This window comes from Drosophila ficusphila, unplaced genomic scaffold, assembly GCF_018152265.1.
Source record: "Drosophila ficusphila isolate 14025-0441.05 unplaced genomic scaffold, ASM1815226v1 contig_791, whole genome shotgun sequence".
Classification (NCBI taxonomy): Eukaryota; Metazoa; Arthropoda; class Insecta; order Diptera; family Drosophilidae; genus Drosophila; species Drosophila ficusphila.
Window position 1 is genome coordinate 4,799,163 of NW_025064737.1, and position 15,020 is coordinate 4,814,182.

Here is a 15,020-nt window from a genome sequence, read left to right on the forward strand (position 1 = left end):
GAATATATCAAGTATAAAGCGTACGTTATATATCTTTATATACTTCGATAGCATTAGGCGCTGCCTTGTAGAGTCGCCAATAAGATCCGATCCGATCCGATCCGAATCTGAATCGATCAGAGATCTAGTTTAGCCGTACTCCTTGGTCGCCATTCCGACTTGGGGAGCTTAAAGCCCAATCCAATCCAAGAATCGAAGGAGTAGAGTTCACGGCCCGTTCAAAACTCCAGCGCTTAATGCAAGGCAAGAATCTACAATGAGGAATATCAATAATATATTTCAAATATACATACATATATTTATATAGGCTTAGCGATTCATATGCCAGCAATACTGGCAGACAACCACAGAAACAAACAACAAACAACAACGTCTAGTAAACAAGAGATTACATTTATACGAATACATATTATATTCTGCAAGTATGTAAAAGCGCGCAATATGAATGTCCTTTCCCGCTTTCGATTCCACTTAAAGAAGAACTTGAAAGTAGCGAGCCGGAGGATTTAAGCAAAAGTAATATTTATCAAATAAACCAAATTGAACTTTAGGTTTTAAAGTTTTAAAACGTAGAGCATACCCATACACACGTGCATGTGCATTATGTTCGTTATTTACCAATGCGGAAAATAAAATATTAAAAATGAGATCGCGCGTTAACCAGTTAAACAGAAAGCATGACATTAATGGCAACACAATATTATATATGTAAATATATGTGTTTATGCATACATATATATGTATATTTATCGCATAGAAATAACACCAAAGATACATGCATGTTAGCAGAAATAACAAATAAATAAATAATTACCGAACTAAATTGGGTTTTTAACTTACATTTTTAAACATACTTCACCAGTATATATTTAAAAAAAAACAATAAAATTTCAGAAACATCATGAATCGGTCGGATTCTGGGGATTCATTTTAATTAAAGCTTTCTCCCAGTATATTTGAAGAGGTTTCTTTGTTATCTGTAATTAAACTTTTCACCAAAAGCTCGAACTACTGATAACCGCTGGTTTAAATTGATGTAATCGAGAAACAAATTTAGAAGGGAATTAGTTTCCAACAGCAGAGCAAACTACACAGACTTGCCATGAATCGCTGGTTGAATCGCGTTGCCGTAGTCACAGGAGCCAGTGCTGGAATCGGAGCAGCCTGCTGCCGAGATCTGGTGGCCAAGGGAATGGTGGTAGTGGCATTGGCGAGGAGGGACAAGGTCCTTAAGGACATAAAATCCTCCCTGCCCGCCGATCAGGCTGCCCGGTTCCACTTTCGCCCTTGTGACGTCAGCAAAGAGCAAGAAGTCGTTGATGCCTTCGCTTGGATCGACAAAACTCTGGGCGGTGCTGACGTGCTTATCAACAACGCGGGGATTGTGCGAAACACCACCCTAACGGATCTGGGCAACTCGGATGATTTGCGGGCCATCCTGGAGGTCAATGTGCTGGGAGTGACCTGGTGCACCCGCGAGGCGTTCCAGTCGCTGCAGCGCCGCAAGGTGAACGATGGCCATGTGGTGATCATCAACAGTGTGGTGGGTCACAAAGTGCCTGTGGTGGAGGACTTCAGCTGGAACATTTACCCGGCCTCCAAGCACGCCATCACAGCGTTGGTAGAGGTCCTGCGCCAGGAGTTCAACCAAAAGGGCACCAAGACCAAGATTACTGTGAGTAGAGCTAACTGACTAATTAACCCCACATACTCATTCACAAATTGTAATGCAGAGCATCAGTCCCGGCGTGGTGGCCACTGAGATCTTCGAAGCCGGCTCATGGGAGTACCCAACTGGCAGGCCAATGCTTCGATCGGAGGAAGTTGCCGATGCAGTGAGCTATTGCATCCAAACGCCACCCAATGTGCAGATCCATGAACTGATAATCAAGCCAGTGGGCGAACACTTCTAAAAAGTTTATTCCGATAAGCAACAATGCATCTTATCTTAAAAATTAGTAATCGGGATGTCACTTATGAGGAGGTTTAATTGAAAAGTCTATGCAGTAAATACTCAATTGAAAACTCAAGCACACTATAAATTTTATAACAACTTGATAAGAATAAAAGCGTAAGCAAAATCATTTTTATAAAAAAATTAATTGAATCGAATTTATAGCTAAACCAAATGAAATACATTGTTTGTATTGAAAGGTTTTTATTTTAAATTAAAATAGTTTTGACAACCATTAAAACATTTGTTGGTGGAGACTACCGGGAGCCGAATTTCAGCCCAGAGTTAAAACGTTTGTTCAATATGTTTGTTTACCTACGGCAAACCATTATCAAAAGGTTTCTTTATTATCTGTAATAAAGCTTCTCGCAAAAAAGGCCGATCTACTGATAACCATTAAGTTGATACAATATATTCTAGAAAGACCTTTTGAATGAAAACGTTTTTAAACAGCAGAGCAAACAACCCAGACTTGCCATGAATCGCTGGTTAAATCGTGTTGCCGTCGTAACAGGTGCCATTTCTGGAATCGGAGCAGCTTGTCGCCGAGACCAGGTGGCCAAGGGAAAGGTGGTAGTGGGATTAGCCAGGGGCAAGGTCCATCAGGAAATAAAAGCCTCTCTGCCCGCCGATCAGGAGGTTAAGTTCTACAATCCCTTGTCACGTCAGCAAAGAGCGAGAACTACAGGACTACAGCTTTAACATGTACCGGTCCTCTAAGTAAGTACGTGAATGCTGCGTTAACCGATACCAAGGATACTGTGAGTTTGGCTCACTGTTTGAGCCCAAAAATCTTACCTTAATTTAATTTTCACTGTAATTTTTGAAGCTAGTTCATTTGATTACCCATCTGGCGTGTACATGCTTTGATCGGGGGACATTTTCGATGCAGTGATTTATTGCATCAAAACGCCGCCAAATGTTCAGATACATGAACTGATAATCAAACCTGTGGGCGAATGCTTTTGAAGTTTCAATTTAGATAAGAAAGTCAAGCAGCCACTTATAAACTCAGGAAATAGAAATGTCATTCTGTTTACGAGGTCGTAAAAATAAAAAAATTTTAATTGTAATGACAATGCAGTAAATACTCAATTTCATTTCATTTCAACTTGAAATCTGTTAGCTTGCAATATTTGTGAGATTTTATATACCTATAGTTAAAATTATTTAACATTAATAACTGGAAAAAAATATTTTTGTACAAATTAGAGATGTTTCTGAATCACAATATTTAAGTTTAGTCTATCTGCATCAAAACAGTTTTAAAGTCTACATTTCAAACTTGGCGCTTTATATGTTTATCGGTAACGATGTTAAACGCCCGACTGTTTAATCGGATTAAAAGAATTACAATTTCTTGAAACAAATTTGATTTATTTAAAAAAAAAATGACATATTATCCTGAACTTTTATCGCGCGCCACTTGATAAACCGAATAATTAATTCAAAAATGTCCAATAAGCTGTAACTTTTTTTTGGCTAAAACGTAATCGAGCGGTCGATAGGCAGTGATCTAAATAGATCTAAAGTAAGTCATTAAGCTTTAGCAACCTTGGATGAGGTCTTTGTCAAAAGGGCTATTTTCAATATAGACTTTTCGCCATGAACCGCTGGTTAAATCGCGTTGCTGTCGTTACTGGTGCCAGTTCTGGAATCGGAGCAGCCTGCTGCCGAGACCTGCTGGCCAAGGGAATGGTGGTAGTGGGATTGGCCAGAAGAGAGCACCGGCTCCAGGAGCTAAGATCCGGTTTGCCCTCCGATCAGGCAGCTCGTTTTCATGGGCGTCCCTGTGACGTCAGCAGCGAGCAACAGGTAGGAGACGCCTTCGCTTGGATTGACAAAACTCTGGGTGGGGCCGATGTTCTAGTCAACAATGCCGGGATTGTGCGGAGTATCAACCTTACGGATAAAGGAAACTCAGATGATGTTCGTGCCATACTGGACACTAATGTTTTGGGCGTGACTTGGTGCACCCGGCAAATGTTCCAATCGCTGCAGCTCCGTAAGGTGAACGATGGTCATGTGGTGATCATCAATAGTGTGGTGGGTCACAAGGTGCCCGTGCTGCCGGGCTTGAGCCTTAACATGTATGCACCTTCCAAGCACGCGATCACTGCCTTAACCGAGATTCTACGCCAGGAGTTTATCAACAAGGGCACCCAAACGAAGATAACCGTGTGTATATTTTTCTAAGTTAAGAGTAATATTCACCATACCACCTTCCACTCTCCAGAGCATCAGCCCCGGCGTCGTGGACACGGAAATCTTTGACAAGAACTCCCTGGAGATGGTCTCCAGCATGCCCATGCTGAAATCGGAGGATGTGGCCGATGCAGTCTCATATTGCATTCAAACACCTCCGAATGTCCAGATCCATGAGCTCATCATTAAGCCAGTGGGAGAACGCATCTGAATTGCTTTTTGTTTCTCAATAAGGAAATTAATATGCTTACATATGTCCGGTACGACAAAATACACCTACAGGTGGTTGGAAACTATATTATTAAGCAGACAGATCGAATGTGAAGTTATTAAATAAAATTATATTATTACTTTTGGGAAGTTATGCCTGTAAAACTAAATTTTCTAAAAAATTATAATGTAGTGCTTCTGATTTTATGGTCCGATAATTTGTTTACATTAAATATAATAAGGTATAACTTAGTTGCAGAATCGAGAAAAATTTAAAATTTGAATATTTTGATATAGCGATTCATACACAACTATCGATTCTTGGCGAATTATCCAGTGCTTATATCGAAACCGCGTTAACGACGTTGTTCAACACTTGCTAGCCAGCAGTCGTAGTTGTCGGGATTGTTTTTTAGTTTAATATTTCTCAACTTTTAGACCATTGATTGCCCGATTGGTCAACATTTCCAAATTGCAACAAATTCAGTAGAGCCATATTTCACGGTTTTCAACGCCGTCGCGTTTCCTTGTTCGTACCAAAGCTAATTGAATTACCCACGCACACAGACTCAATCTGTCCATCGCCTGCGTCATAAGTTATTTTTGTCGACAAATCCAAAAATCCAGAACATGGACCCAAAACAACAAAATCCCCAGGAGGCGGTGGCGTCCGTAGCCCCGCTACTGGAGGATCAGCTGGAACTGGACATGAAGCACTGCTTCGAGAACCTGATTGTGATCGATGTGGGTGCAAATTTGACCAACAAGAAGTATAGCCGTGATCTGGATTCCGTGGTTCAGAGAGCCAGAGACGCAGGTTTGTTGTAGCGAATTATATAGGCGCCACTAATGAGACCCGGGCAGTGTCTTCGTTTTGGGGCGAGGCTGTGAAAACACCCCAGACAAGCAGAAGGTCAGGCGATAAGTGAGCAACAAGTGTGCAGCTGTGGCAAATGTTTTGTTCTTCCCTTGCAGAGGGTATATTGATTTCTTTAAAGTGTTGGTTGGCTTAGTTGTTGATTTAAAGACTTTGCAATACGATAAATAACAAAATTCAATGGTTTAAATATAGCTGCAAGGGTATTTTCACTTCGGGTTGTTTCTGTTTTTCCTTCTCTATGAGGCACAGAGCAAGGTGCACTAACTTTCTCCTATCTTATCTTCTTAGGTGTTCAGAAACTAATGGTTCACGGCACTTCGGTCAAATCGAGCAAGGAAGCGCTGCGCCTCTCGCGCATCTATCCCGACATTATTTACTCGACTGCTGGCATTCACCCGCACGACTCCAAGTCCATTGTGGAGGAGCCGGCCACGTGGTTTGATCTGGAGCACATTGCCCAGGCGCAGGAGTGCGTGGCGGTCGGGCCCTGCGGCCTGGACTACCAGCGGGACTTTTCCGAACCGGACGCCCAGAAGCAGATCTTCGCCAAGCAGCTGCACCTGGCCATCCGGTTAAACAAACCTCTACTGATTCACGAGCGGTCGGCTCAGCACGACTTACTCGAAATACTCGACAAGTACTATCCGTATTCCCGGCTTTTCAAACTTCTAACCTGTTTTACTTGCAGATTCGAGAACCTGCCGCCTGTGATTATTAGAGGTTTCATGGGCACCGCCGAAGAGGCGCTCAAATACCTGGAGCGTAGGTTCTACATCAGCCTGACTGGCTACCTATGCAAGGATAAATCGGATACTGGAGTGCGAAGACTGCTGGAAGACGGAACATTGCCGCTGGATAGACTGCTCGTGGAAACGGATGCTCCGTTCATGTACCCGAACACAAGAGCTTCCAAATTGCCGCAACACGTTAAAACGGGCATCACCGAACGCTCTTTGCTGTACTTACACAGGTGAGAAAGTTACCATAACTAAACTCGGACTGTTAGCTAAAGATCTTGCCTTTTTAAGATATTGTACCTTCCAACGCAACGAGCCCTGCAGTTTGCCCGCCATTGTGGAGATGATAGCCGCCTTTATGAAGAAAACTCCCGATGAGGTGGCTCTGGCTACAGCCTTTAATGCCTTGAAACTTTTCGGTTTGTCCTAGACCAGAAACAGAGCCCCACGGTTCTGAACGAGAAAGTGTGCCAACCAGCAGCTTTACAACCGTAACACTATAGATTGAACGAGCCTGAGATTCACGATAGACTCATACCTAAGTGCCTTAACCACTAATCGAATTCAGGATAAAGCGCTCATCCTGATCCCCACACATACACACACCCACAAAACGACCGCATTGCATGCAAAACGTACGTATACGTATATACCCATATAATCACCCCATGCCGTAAGGTGCAAACTATCGATCGAAGTTTGCAGGGTTTAGCTTTAAGTTGTTGGAGTTGTCTCCCAAGCAATTGCTTTATTTACTCGAGTACCCCTGAAAAACGGTGCCAAGGTGGTGCCAAGTGACCGTTGACTCCGGATTTGCACTGGATCGGCGTTTCACGCCTCGAAGCGCGCGCTTCGAACTCGCTTCCGAAGCGTAGATAAAGATGTTAAGTGCTGCAGCTTGTCTTTTGTTTGTTTCTTCTGTATTTAAGCTAGAATTATTACTTTTAGATTGTGTCTCTGTTAGCATGTAGTCGTATTTTTGTACATATTTATTCTTGTTGCGACGATGACGATGATGATGATGATTATGGGAAACGTAATGTGATCATTTTAAGAGCTAAATATTTATATGATATTCAACAAACAAACACGCTAGTTAGGCTATGAAACATATTGAATATCTTGCGCCTATACATACTATATTTTGTTATATTTACATACATATACAAAAGCGTTGTACTGAACTGATCGACCCGCGGAGGTTGCATAAAATCCGCTTTGTGCCCATTGTCCGCACACAGACACACACTATTTTCCATTTGAATAAAGCGAATTTGAAACCCAAACGAACAAAGGCCCGCTTTAAGACGTCATATCGTGTATATTTTTGGTTGGTTAGCACACTTAAAAGCGTTGAATATTGTTTAAGTCCTCGAACTGCTCCAGCCGATGTAAATTGTCCCACCACAGTTTTAGGCGGTGCTGCAGAATGAGGGAAAACCAGGGGGTCAGCGGGGCACTGAACTTGGCCACCGCCTCGTCAATCTTCTCGCGCCGTAAGTAGCGCACTTCGCTGACCTCATTGCTATTGGGTCGCAGGGTCACGTCCTTTTGTAGAAACAGGATGTAGTCAATCTCGTGCTCGCCCCACACTCCATCGCCGGTGTCCGCATAGTGAATGCGAGTCAGGTAACGAAAGTCCTGCGGTTGCAGCTCGTCAGTTGGAATTCCCAGTTCGTAGTTAAGCCTTCGCTGGGCGGCCAGTCGAATTCCCAAAGCGTTGTCCTCCTGGCGCTCCTGCTCAATCTCGTGAAGGGGATGACTGCAGCAGGCATTGGTGTAAGTGTTCGGAAAGGTAATCTGCGGATATGCTTGATTATGCACCGTGCAAAAAGGGGATTTCCCAAAGATTTCACCTTGTGAGACGAACGCTTCTGCACTAGCATCTCTCCCTGGGAATTGAACAGGAAAACACTAAAGGCGCGATGTAGTTTAACATCCGAAGTTTTCGGGTGCACCCTGTGGCAGTCAGCCTTGGAGGCAGAACCAATCGCCTGATCGTTTGCGTCCACCAGGATGCACTGCTCATTTAAGGCATGAGCCTGAAGCGGATCGTGAACCGATTCCGTGGGCACCTGACGCTGCTGCTGCTGGCCCGGTGCAGTCGTGGAGGAGCAGCGCAGCCAAGACAGACGGGGCAGAAGGAGATTCCAGCGAGGGGCCAACATTTTTGGTAAATGACTAGTTTCGAGTGGGGGCCAAAACAAATATGAAAGTGAAACTTCGTAATACAGCGCGGCGGTACTGCCAACTCGCCCACTTTCGCCGCGGCCACTTTGCAGCACTACGCTGCGAACAGCTGTTTCACAGAAACGTCAGCCCTGGTCTTAGTGATACACAATTTGCTCATAATCAGTTTTTCGCTTCCGTCGCCGAACGATAAAATTGTAAATAGCCAAGCAGCTGCCTGAGCAAAATTCCATAAAATGGTGAGCACACAATCAGCTTAATGTTGGAACTTCTCTGTTACTCTCTTTTCGCCCAGATCCGCTTCATACTCATACAAAACCGAGCTGGAAAAACTCGCTTGGCCAAGTGGTACATGAACTTCGACGATGACGAGAAGCAAAAACTTATTGAGGAAGTGCATGCTGTGGTCACAGTGCGCGATGCCAAGCACACAAACTTCGTGGAGGTGGGATAAAGCTTACAAGTCCTAATGAAAACCCCAAATTAATGGATTGCCTTCCCCAGTTCCGCAATTTCAAGATCGTGTACCGACGTTATGCGGGCCTGTATTTCTGCATCTGCGTGGACGTGAACGACAATAACCTGTGCTATCTGGAGGCCATCCACAACTTTGTGGAGGTGCTGAACGAATACTTCCATAACGTGTGCGAGCTGGACCTGGTATTCAATTTCTACAAAGTGTACAGTGTGGTGGACGAGATGTTCCTGGCGGGCGAGATCCGGGAAACCTCGCAGACGAAGGTGCTCAAACAGCTGCTCACGCTGAACTCTCTGGAGTAGGTCCGCTGGATGGGACTTACAAGAACAGGATCGCCAGATGCATTCCCCCAGGCGTTATACCCGCTTATCGAATCTTCTTTCATATACTATTACGCGTATTATTATTATTATCTATAATGTGTTCTCTATGCAAACACTCAAATGTTAAAAGCCGTGTTTAGAAACAATGATGTACCATAAGAGATTGTATGCAAGTGCAAAGCTATTAACTCCATTTTATTGGGGGTGTTGGGGGTCAGTTAGTGATTTTTCTTTTTGGTTCCGCCCACTCACCTCCGGTGGCAAGTGCCTGTGCAGCCCTGGTCGGAAAGAGGGCCACGCGCACTTTCCAACACTGTCCACTAATGCCACTTCGTCATTTTTTCAGTCGCCATTGTTCTCGTTCTCGGCCGTCGAATTTGTGGAAATAAACGTATTTCCCTTTTAAATTCGTTGCGATAAACACAAAAGCGACCTACAAAACACAACACAAACCAAGTGCGTGTCGATTTCCAGTAATTCGGAACGCGACAGTCGAGTAAAAGCGGTCAAAACAGCAGCCAGTCCAGGCCAGAAATCGAATATTTGTTCGTGGCAAATATATAATCTGTGAAAAGCCAGAAAATGTCATCTGTGAATCCGGAATAGTAAGTCGTCACTCGCAGTAATTGCGCATATTTAGCTTGAAAGTGGTGACTGGCTCTCCATCGAGACACTTCCTCGCCTGGCCTTCGATAATAGTTTCTTTTATTTTTTTCTGCGACGTCATTTCTGCTACGTTTCATTCCATTCATCAGCGAGCAGCCCCACTCCCTTTTCGCCTTCGTTGGCAACTCCAAAAAACAGACGATTCGCTGAAAACAAAAAACAGACTTAACAACCGCCCCAAACCAGAATCGAAATCAAGAGTGTTTTAGCAAAGAATTGAATGAAAATGCATACATACGAGCGGGGATGCGATAGCAAACTTTGAACGCCAGTGAAAATCGCGTTAATTGTTGCTCTCTGACTCCGAAACGACCCTATATACGTATACTTATAGTCCGGATCCCAGAAGGCGAGCCAAATCGCTGGGCGGATGAGTCACCTGCGTGGAGAGCGATTCCCACCCCCAGCGCAATGCTACGTAATCAAAAACCATTCTAGTTCTCCTTAATTGCTTTCTCTCACTTAGGGGCAATTAAAGCCCCGATCTTGATTCGTCTAGAAAGTCTCCTCAAATCGCCAGCATTTAGCAGACTGTAACATTATCAAACAACCAGAATTGGGGGGTTGATGTTGGACACAACGCGATAAGATAAAGGCCTCGCGCAAACTGGTTTTATGCATATTCAGAGACTAAACTCAGCCCTTCACGAACCTATCACATTCTATAAATTAATCTCTTGGTTTAACGCATCAAACTGATTTCTTCTTAAATCTGCATTCCTCAAAACACACACACATACGAAAGTCTTAAATGTTGACCTTTGTATCTTGTATAATTTCATCTCTTATGTTCGATACTTGAGTGAACTAAGTTGTATACATAAAATACATTTCCCTTTCCACAGCGACTATCTCTTTAAACTGCTCCTCATTGGCGACTCGGGCGTTGGAAAGTCCTGTCTTCTGCTGCGATTTGCCGATGACACATATACAGAGAGCTATATCAGCACAATCGGAGTAGATTTCGTAAGTGAACCAGAATGTTGTGAATACTCTTTATGTCTGACTCATAAAACCTTTATCTTGCAGAAAATCAGGACCATAGAACTCGACGGAAAGACCATTAAACTGCAAATCGTAAGCATACAGTGGGCGGAGGCAGTGCAGAACAGAGATAACTTGATACTTTTCAGTGGGATACTGCTGGCCAGGAGCGCTTCCGCACCATCACGTCGTCATATTACAGGGGCGCCCATGGCATCATCGTCGTATACGATTGCACGGACCAGGAGTCCTTCAACAATGTGAAGCAGTGGCTGGAGGAGATCGAGCGGTACGCCTGCGAGAATGTCAACAAGCTGCTGGTGGGCAACAAGAGCGACTTGACCACCAAGAAGGTCGTCGATCACACTACAGCTGCGGTGCGTATAGATCTAGTTTTATCAGTGTGATTCTGATGGGCGTACCTAACGGATATATTGTTTTGTCGACCCTGCAGGAGTACGCTGCCCAGTTAGGCATTCCATTCCTTGAAACTTCGGCTAAGAGCGCCACCAACGTGGAGCAGGCCTTCATGACGATGGCGGCCGAGATCAAGAATCGCGTCGGACCGCCGTCAAGCGCCACCGACAACGCTAGCAAAGTGAAAATCGATCAAGGACGTCCAGTGGAAAACACCAAATCCGGTTGCTGCTGAATAACTCTGATTGTGAATCATTATTTTATTATACAATTAAACAAAATTTAAATATAATAAATTAAAACGGAAACCACACAATAATAATAAAACAGAAGCGAAAACGATGGCGAAAACTCAAAATCGTAATCATAATTAATTAACTAATTCTGTAATAACAATAATGATGAGGAATGACGAGTAGTGCGTTTGTATGATCCTAACCGTGATCCAATTCGATAAACACTTTAAGCAAATATGTATTAGGTACGTAGCCAACAACCAGATCCAGATTTCAGACATCCCCACACACTCAAAAGCAAGGACATCGGTCCTGATACTAACCGTCTTTCTGATTTCAGCAGTTCTGTTCATAAGTAGTGCAAAGCAAGCAAAATCGGTGTAGCAATTAACTTAATATAACTCTAACCTACAGTAAGAAGTTACCTATCACAGCAGCGCGAAAAGATACCGAAACCAATATGTACTATTTAACTACACTACATTAATTGAGCGGAGGCGACGGCAAGAGCAATTATACTTGTACTGTGTCAGCTACTACTTACCACTATGTAAACATATGTATGTGTTTAAATTGCAAATACAATTTTCTAAACAAATTATCTCTAGCGAAAGTGCTCGCCACTTGTCTCTGTCATATTGAAATTTTATGTAAATCGAAAGGAACCCAAAACCGAACGAACATTTTTAGAATTAACGTCGAGCGATTGTGTGTTTGTATTTTCGTGTGACGCAAGGGATTTGTTTAGGCACATAATTAGTGTAATAATGACGACATAGCGATGAAGTTGAATAAAAATTATTGCGTGAGCGTACATATATAAATTGAAAGGTTTGGGATCAAGGACACAAGCATACACCTTAGTTTCGGTTTTCACTGTCGCCCGAATTTGAATCTTAATTTCGCTTAAGTCTAATAAAATCGATCTGTACCATTGCCTATAAACGATTTGTTTTATTCCCCAGTTTTGGACGAATTCCAAAGACTTAAGTGAAGGCCGGAACCTAAACACTTGGCATTCATTTTGAGTGAATGAACCGATTTCTGCGGCTAAGTGTATACCCTTTAAACAATGGGTTTCAAATCTTAGTGAGCTGAAATAATAATCGGTTAGACTTTGTTTAATCAATTAACCAATGACATTTAATTTATAAATACTATACTTAACATATTTTAAAATCGAAGATTTTTTCTTTGCTATCAAAATAAAAAAAATGACTGCCAATTTTTGCCTGACCATTATTGGCAGATATAGGATAATGTTGTCCGATCTAAAAATTTAAAGAAGTTCTCTCATAGTTTGTAACCTAGTATGAAATTGTGACTTGCTAGCTTAAATAATGCCGATAAGGAATATACACTTTACTTCGTTTAAAAAAAAAGTTGTTTTTAAATTAAGAGTTTAATGTAAAGAGTGATTACCTTGGTAACTATTAGGACTAACAAATTATCTCATTCATTTAATACGTAAGGGCAACATACATATATTAATATATTTAAAATTTTATTAGTATAATTTTAATACGAATTCAATGAACAGAAATTCTGTTATTTCTGTTACACAAACCTTAAATAGGGATTTTATGGCATCAGAAAGCTTTGATCCAAGAAGTGATAAAATTATTGTATGGCTATAAGTTTACCTTTCTTTGCGGCTTACTCCGTTATGTGCATCGGAATCAGTTTGTCGTACACACTTTATCCTTTTAATGGTTTCAAAAACATCTTCTCTAGCGTTTATTGACTTCTGAGGTACTTCAGTCTTTACAACAAAATTTCTTCTAAATCTATGACTATTTGCTGTTGGAATTTGACTAAATACTTGAACGGTGGCTGGCAGTGGGGGTTGTATTCGAGGATGGTCTTCAGATCTTGCTGGCCCGTCGCTCCTGCAGGCAGGCGGTTGTAACGGTGGCGGCCGTCGTCCCGATGATGGCGGCTCCCAGGATGCCCCGTTCCCGTTCGCTCAGGCCGGAAATGGAGAGGCTGTTGCTGCGCCACGCGGAGGAGGATGTGGTGCGTTCCGTGCCCGAGGAGGTGGATATGGAGTTGATCAGGAAGGTGGCCTCGCGGCGGAGAGTGCGACGTGGATGTCGCGTACCGGTGGAACCCGCCAGCGTGGCTCCCTCCTCGGCATCTTGCTCCTGCCGCCTCGACGCAGTGCGTCCACTTCCGCCCGCCGTTGGGTTTTGCCGCTGGTGGTAGTGGTGGCGGTGATGGTGGTGATGCGGCCTCTGGCCCAAGCAACTCAGCAGCAGCCGCCAGAAGCCGCTGCGGAACTTGGAGGACATCAGGTTGTACAGGATGGGGTTCATGGCCGAGTTGAGGTAGAGCATAAAGCGCGAGAAGTACAGCAGGTTGTAGTAGCCGGCGATGCCCAGGTGCTCCACGTCCTCGGCGCTAGCCAGGATCACCCACAGGGTGAAGGCTCGGAAGGGCAGCAGGCAGACGAAGAAGCTGGAGACGACGGCCACCAGCATGAAGATGACCTGCTTGCGGTGCTTCCGCATCCCGTTGCTCTGCTGGTGGCTGTTGCCCTTGGAGCTGGGCGCCTGGGCGGATGCAGTGCCTCCCGGCGGCTGCTGGGGCAGAGGCTGCGGGGAGGTGGGCCGGTGGAAGGCGTTGTTCGGACGCAGCAGCTTGTAGGCGATCGCGGCGTACAGGAGGAGCAGGATGCCGAAGGGCAGGAAGAAGAACACCGTGATGCTGCCCACGAAGTAGAAGATCGGCCAGAAGCCGTCGGCGGCGGTGGTGCAGACGGGGGCATCCGTTCCGTCTCCGTAGGGCTCCACGCTGTAGCTGGATATGGCGATGATGGGACTGCAAGAATCATTATTTTCATATTAGACGGAGGGAGCGTGGCAATCGGTGGCTGGTTTGTCTGCAAAGTTTTTGTTAGCGCGCTGCGAGCGGGAGACAAACAAATATTTAAAAGCTACTCAACGGCTAACTACTGGAAAAGTTTCGGGGCGAAGCACTCAACTTAATCACACAGCGGAAACGGAAACGGCAGCGTCTGCTCATACTCATCGCAATCGCAGGATGCGGTGGGTTCTACTAGCTACTTCATAACTTTACAAAACGAATCAAGTCTACGTCATAGGGCTACGAAAACAAATTAAAAAGCAACGCGTACGTTACGTATACGTAGTATATTTACAGAGGACGGAGGACCGGCACTTGTTCGGTTTCCTTGGAATTATACAAATTACACTGCTGCTTGCGAAATGATTAGAGATTCCGGTTGGATGGGGTAATGTTGAAAAGCCGGTTCCTTTGACCCGTCATGAGTTGTCATAAAAAATTTATTTACTTACAAACTCTTTGCTCTTTTCGAGTGTGTGTGTGTGACGGTGTGGGTGTGCGTGTGCTAGGTTGTATTTATAAGCAGAGTATAGTATGTATTATATATATAAATATGTTCGTACAAATATAAATATTAATATTGAGCTATGTTCGTGGTGTGTGTGTGTGTGTGTGGTGTATGTACATCTGTGTTTACATGGGAACATCGTGTGCATATTGAGCTAAGCTTTTTACTTGAGCCGCCGCCAAGTAGGCAACAGTTTTTTCGGACATCCGGTGATGGCCGCTCGTGTAATGGCGGCCATTTTGTTCGGCTTACGGAAACTATTTCAATACACCTAAATCATGTTTATCCGCCGCCCCGATGGGTTACCCGTATTAAGCCATTTTCATTTCCATTTCCCGCCTAATGGCTTACCCCCGTGTACTATATA

At 43.9% G+C, this 15,020-nt stretch overlaps 7 protein-coding genes across 8 annotated transcripts; 5 read left to right on the plus strand and 2 right to left on the minus strand.

Annotated features, from left to right (window-relative positions):
• Positions 1-1,061: 1,061 nt before the first annotated feature.
• On the plus strand, positions 1,062-2,195 carry LOC108098463 (farnesol dehydrogenase-like). The gene is made up of 2 exons (XM_017201368.1): positions 1,062-1,675; positions 1,734-2,195. Exons 1-2 carry the CDS (start codon positions 1,103-1,105, stop codon positions 1,911-1,913), a joined length of 753 nt encoding a protein of 250 aa, XP_017056857.1. The 5' UTR covers positions 1,062-1,102; the 3' UTR covers positions 1,914-2,195.
• A 1,289-nt stretch (positions 2,196-3,484) lies between these two features.
• Positions 3,485-4,519, plus strand: LOC108098549 (farnesol dehydrogenase). The gene is made up of 2 exons (XM_017201546.2): positions 3,485-4,132; positions 4,191-4,519. The coding sequence occupies exons 1-2, from the start codon at positions 3,560-3,562 to the stop codon at positions 4,368-4,370; spliced, it is 753 nt and encodes a 250-aa protein (XP_017057035.1). The 5' UTR covers positions 3,485-3,559; the 3' UTR covers positions 4,371-4,519.
• A 207-nt stretch (positions 4,520-4,726) lies between these two features.
• On the plus strand, positions 4,727-7,272 carry LOC108098548 (3'-5' ssDNA/RNA exonuclease TatD). Of its 2 annotated transcripts, XM_017201545.2 has the most exons (4): positions 4,728-5,186; positions 5,538-5,886; positions 5,938-6,219; positions 6,278-7,272. In XM_017201545.2, exons 1-4 carry the CDS (start codon positions 5,000-5,002, stop codon positions 6,414-6,416), a joined length of 957 nt encoding a protein of 318 aa, XP_017057034.1. In that variant the 5' UTR covers positions 4,728-4,999; the 3' UTR covers positions 6,417-7,272. The 2 variants fall into 2 exon arrangements, with proteins under 2 accessions (XP_043065153.1, XP_017057034.1); XM_043209218.1 differs by having other exon boundaries at positions 4,727-5,186; positions 5,538-6,219.
• Positions 7,273-7,287: 15 nt separating this feature from the next.
• On the minus strand, positions 7,288-8,250 carry LOC108098553 (isopentenyl-diphosphate Delta-isomerase 1). Its single transcript, XM_017201551.2, has 2 exons — positions 7,843-8,250; positions 7,288-7,786 (listed from the first exon to the last, which is right to left on the minus strand). Exons 1-2 carry the CDS (start codon positions 8,152-8,154, stop codon positions 7,331-7,333), a joined length of 768 nt encoding a protein of 255 aa, XP_017057040.1. The 5' UTR covers positions 8,155-8,250; the 3' UTR covers positions 7,288-7,330.
• Positions 8,251-8,291: 41 nt separating this feature from the next.
• On the plus strand, positions 8,292-9,161 carry LOC108098551 (AP-2 complex subunit sigma). Its single transcript, XM_017201549.2, has 3 exons — positions 8,292-8,415; positions 8,472-8,621; positions 8,681-9,161. Exons 1-3 carry the CDS (start codon positions 8,413-8,415, stop codon positions 8,954-8,956), a joined length of 429 nt encoding a protein of 142 aa, XP_017057038.1. The 5' UTR covers positions 8,292-8,412; the 3' UTR covers positions 8,957-9,161.
• Positions 9,162-9,288: 127 nt separating this feature from the next.
• On the plus strand, positions 9,289-12,094 carry LOC108098550 (ras-related protein Rab-1A). The gene is made up of 5 exons (XM_017201548.2): positions 9,289-9,582; positions 10,489-10,609; positions 10,673-10,720; positions 10,777-11,004; positions 11,082-12,094. Exons 1-5 carry the CDS (start codon positions 9,560-9,562, stop codon positions 11,277-11,279), a joined length of 618 nt encoding a protein of 205 aa, XP_017057037.1. The 5' UTR covers positions 9,289-9,559; the 3' UTR covers positions 11,280-12,094.
• Positions 12,095-13,145: 1,051 nt separating this feature from the next.
• Positions 13,146-14,891, minus strand: LOC108098459 (neuromedin-U receptor 1-like). Its single transcript, XM_043209216.1, has 2 exons — positions 14,821-14,891; positions 13,146-14,100 (listed from the first exon to the last, which is right to left on the minus strand). Exons 1-2 carry the CDS (start codon positions 14,889-14,891, stop codon positions 13,146-13,148), a joined length of 1,026 nt encoding a protein of 341 aa, XP_043065151.1.
• Between the last annotated feature and the right edge of the window lie 129 nt (positions 14,892-15,020).

Coding starts and splice junctions, on each gene's coding strand:
- LOC108098463 (XM_017201368.1), top strand. CDS start 1,103: ATGAATCGCTGGTTGAATCGCGTTGCCGTAGTCACAGGAGCCAGTGCT. Junction 1,676..1,733: donor GCACCAAGACCAAGATTACT/GTGAGTAGAGCT, acceptor ATTGTAATGCAG/AGCATCAGTCCCGGCGTGGT.
- LOC108098549 (XM_017201546.2), top strand. CDS start 3,560: ATGAACCGCTGGTTAAATCGCGTTGCTGTCGTTACTGGTGCCAGTTCT. Junction 4,133..4,190: donor GCACCCAAACGAAGATAACC/GTGTGTATATTT, acceptor TCCACTCTCCAG/AGCATCAGCCCCGGCGTCGT.
- LOC108098548 (XM_043209218.1), top strand. CDS start 5,000: ATGGACCCAAAACAACAAAATCCCCAGGAGGCGGTGGCGTCCGTAGCC. Junction 5,187..5,537: donor TCAGAGAGCCAGAGACGCAG/GTTTGTTGTAGC, acceptor TTATCTTCTTAG/GTGTTCAGAAACTAATGGTT. Junction 6,220..6,277: donor TCTTTGCTGTACTTACACAG/GTGAGAAAGTTA, acceptor TGCCTTTTTAAG/ATATTGTACCTTCCAACGCA.
- LOC108098553 (XM_017201551.2), bottom strand. CDS start 8,154: ATGTTGGCCCCTCGCTGGAATCTCCTTCTGCCCCGTCTGTCTTGGCTG. Junction 7,787..7,842: donor AGAAGCGTTCGTCTCACAAG/GTGAAATCTTTG, acceptor GCATATCCGCAG/ATTACCTTTCCGAACACTTA.
- LOC108098551 (XM_017201549.2), top strand. Junction 8,622..8,680: donor AGCACACAAACTTCGTGGAG/GTGGGATAAAGC, acceptor TGCCTTCCCCAG/TTCCGCAATTTCAAGATCGT.
- LOC108098550 (XM_017201548.2), top strand. CDS start 9,560: ATGTCATCTGTGAATCCGGAATA. Junction 9,583..10,488: donor TCATCTGTGAATCCGGAATA/GTAAGTCGTCAC, acceptor CCCTTTCCACAG/CGACTATCTCTTTAAACTGC. Junction 10,721..10,776: donor AGACCATTAAACTGCAAATC/GTAAGCATACAG, acceptor GATACTTTTCAG/TGGGATACTGCTGGCCAGGA.
- LOC108098459 (XM_043209216.1), bottom strand. CDS start 14,891: ATGGCCGCCATTACACGAGCGGCCATCACCGGATGTCCGAAAAAACTG. Junction 14,101..14,820: donor CCTACTTGGCGGCGGCTCAA/GTAAAAAGCTTA, acceptor TGATTCTTGCAG/TCCCATCATCGCCATATCCA.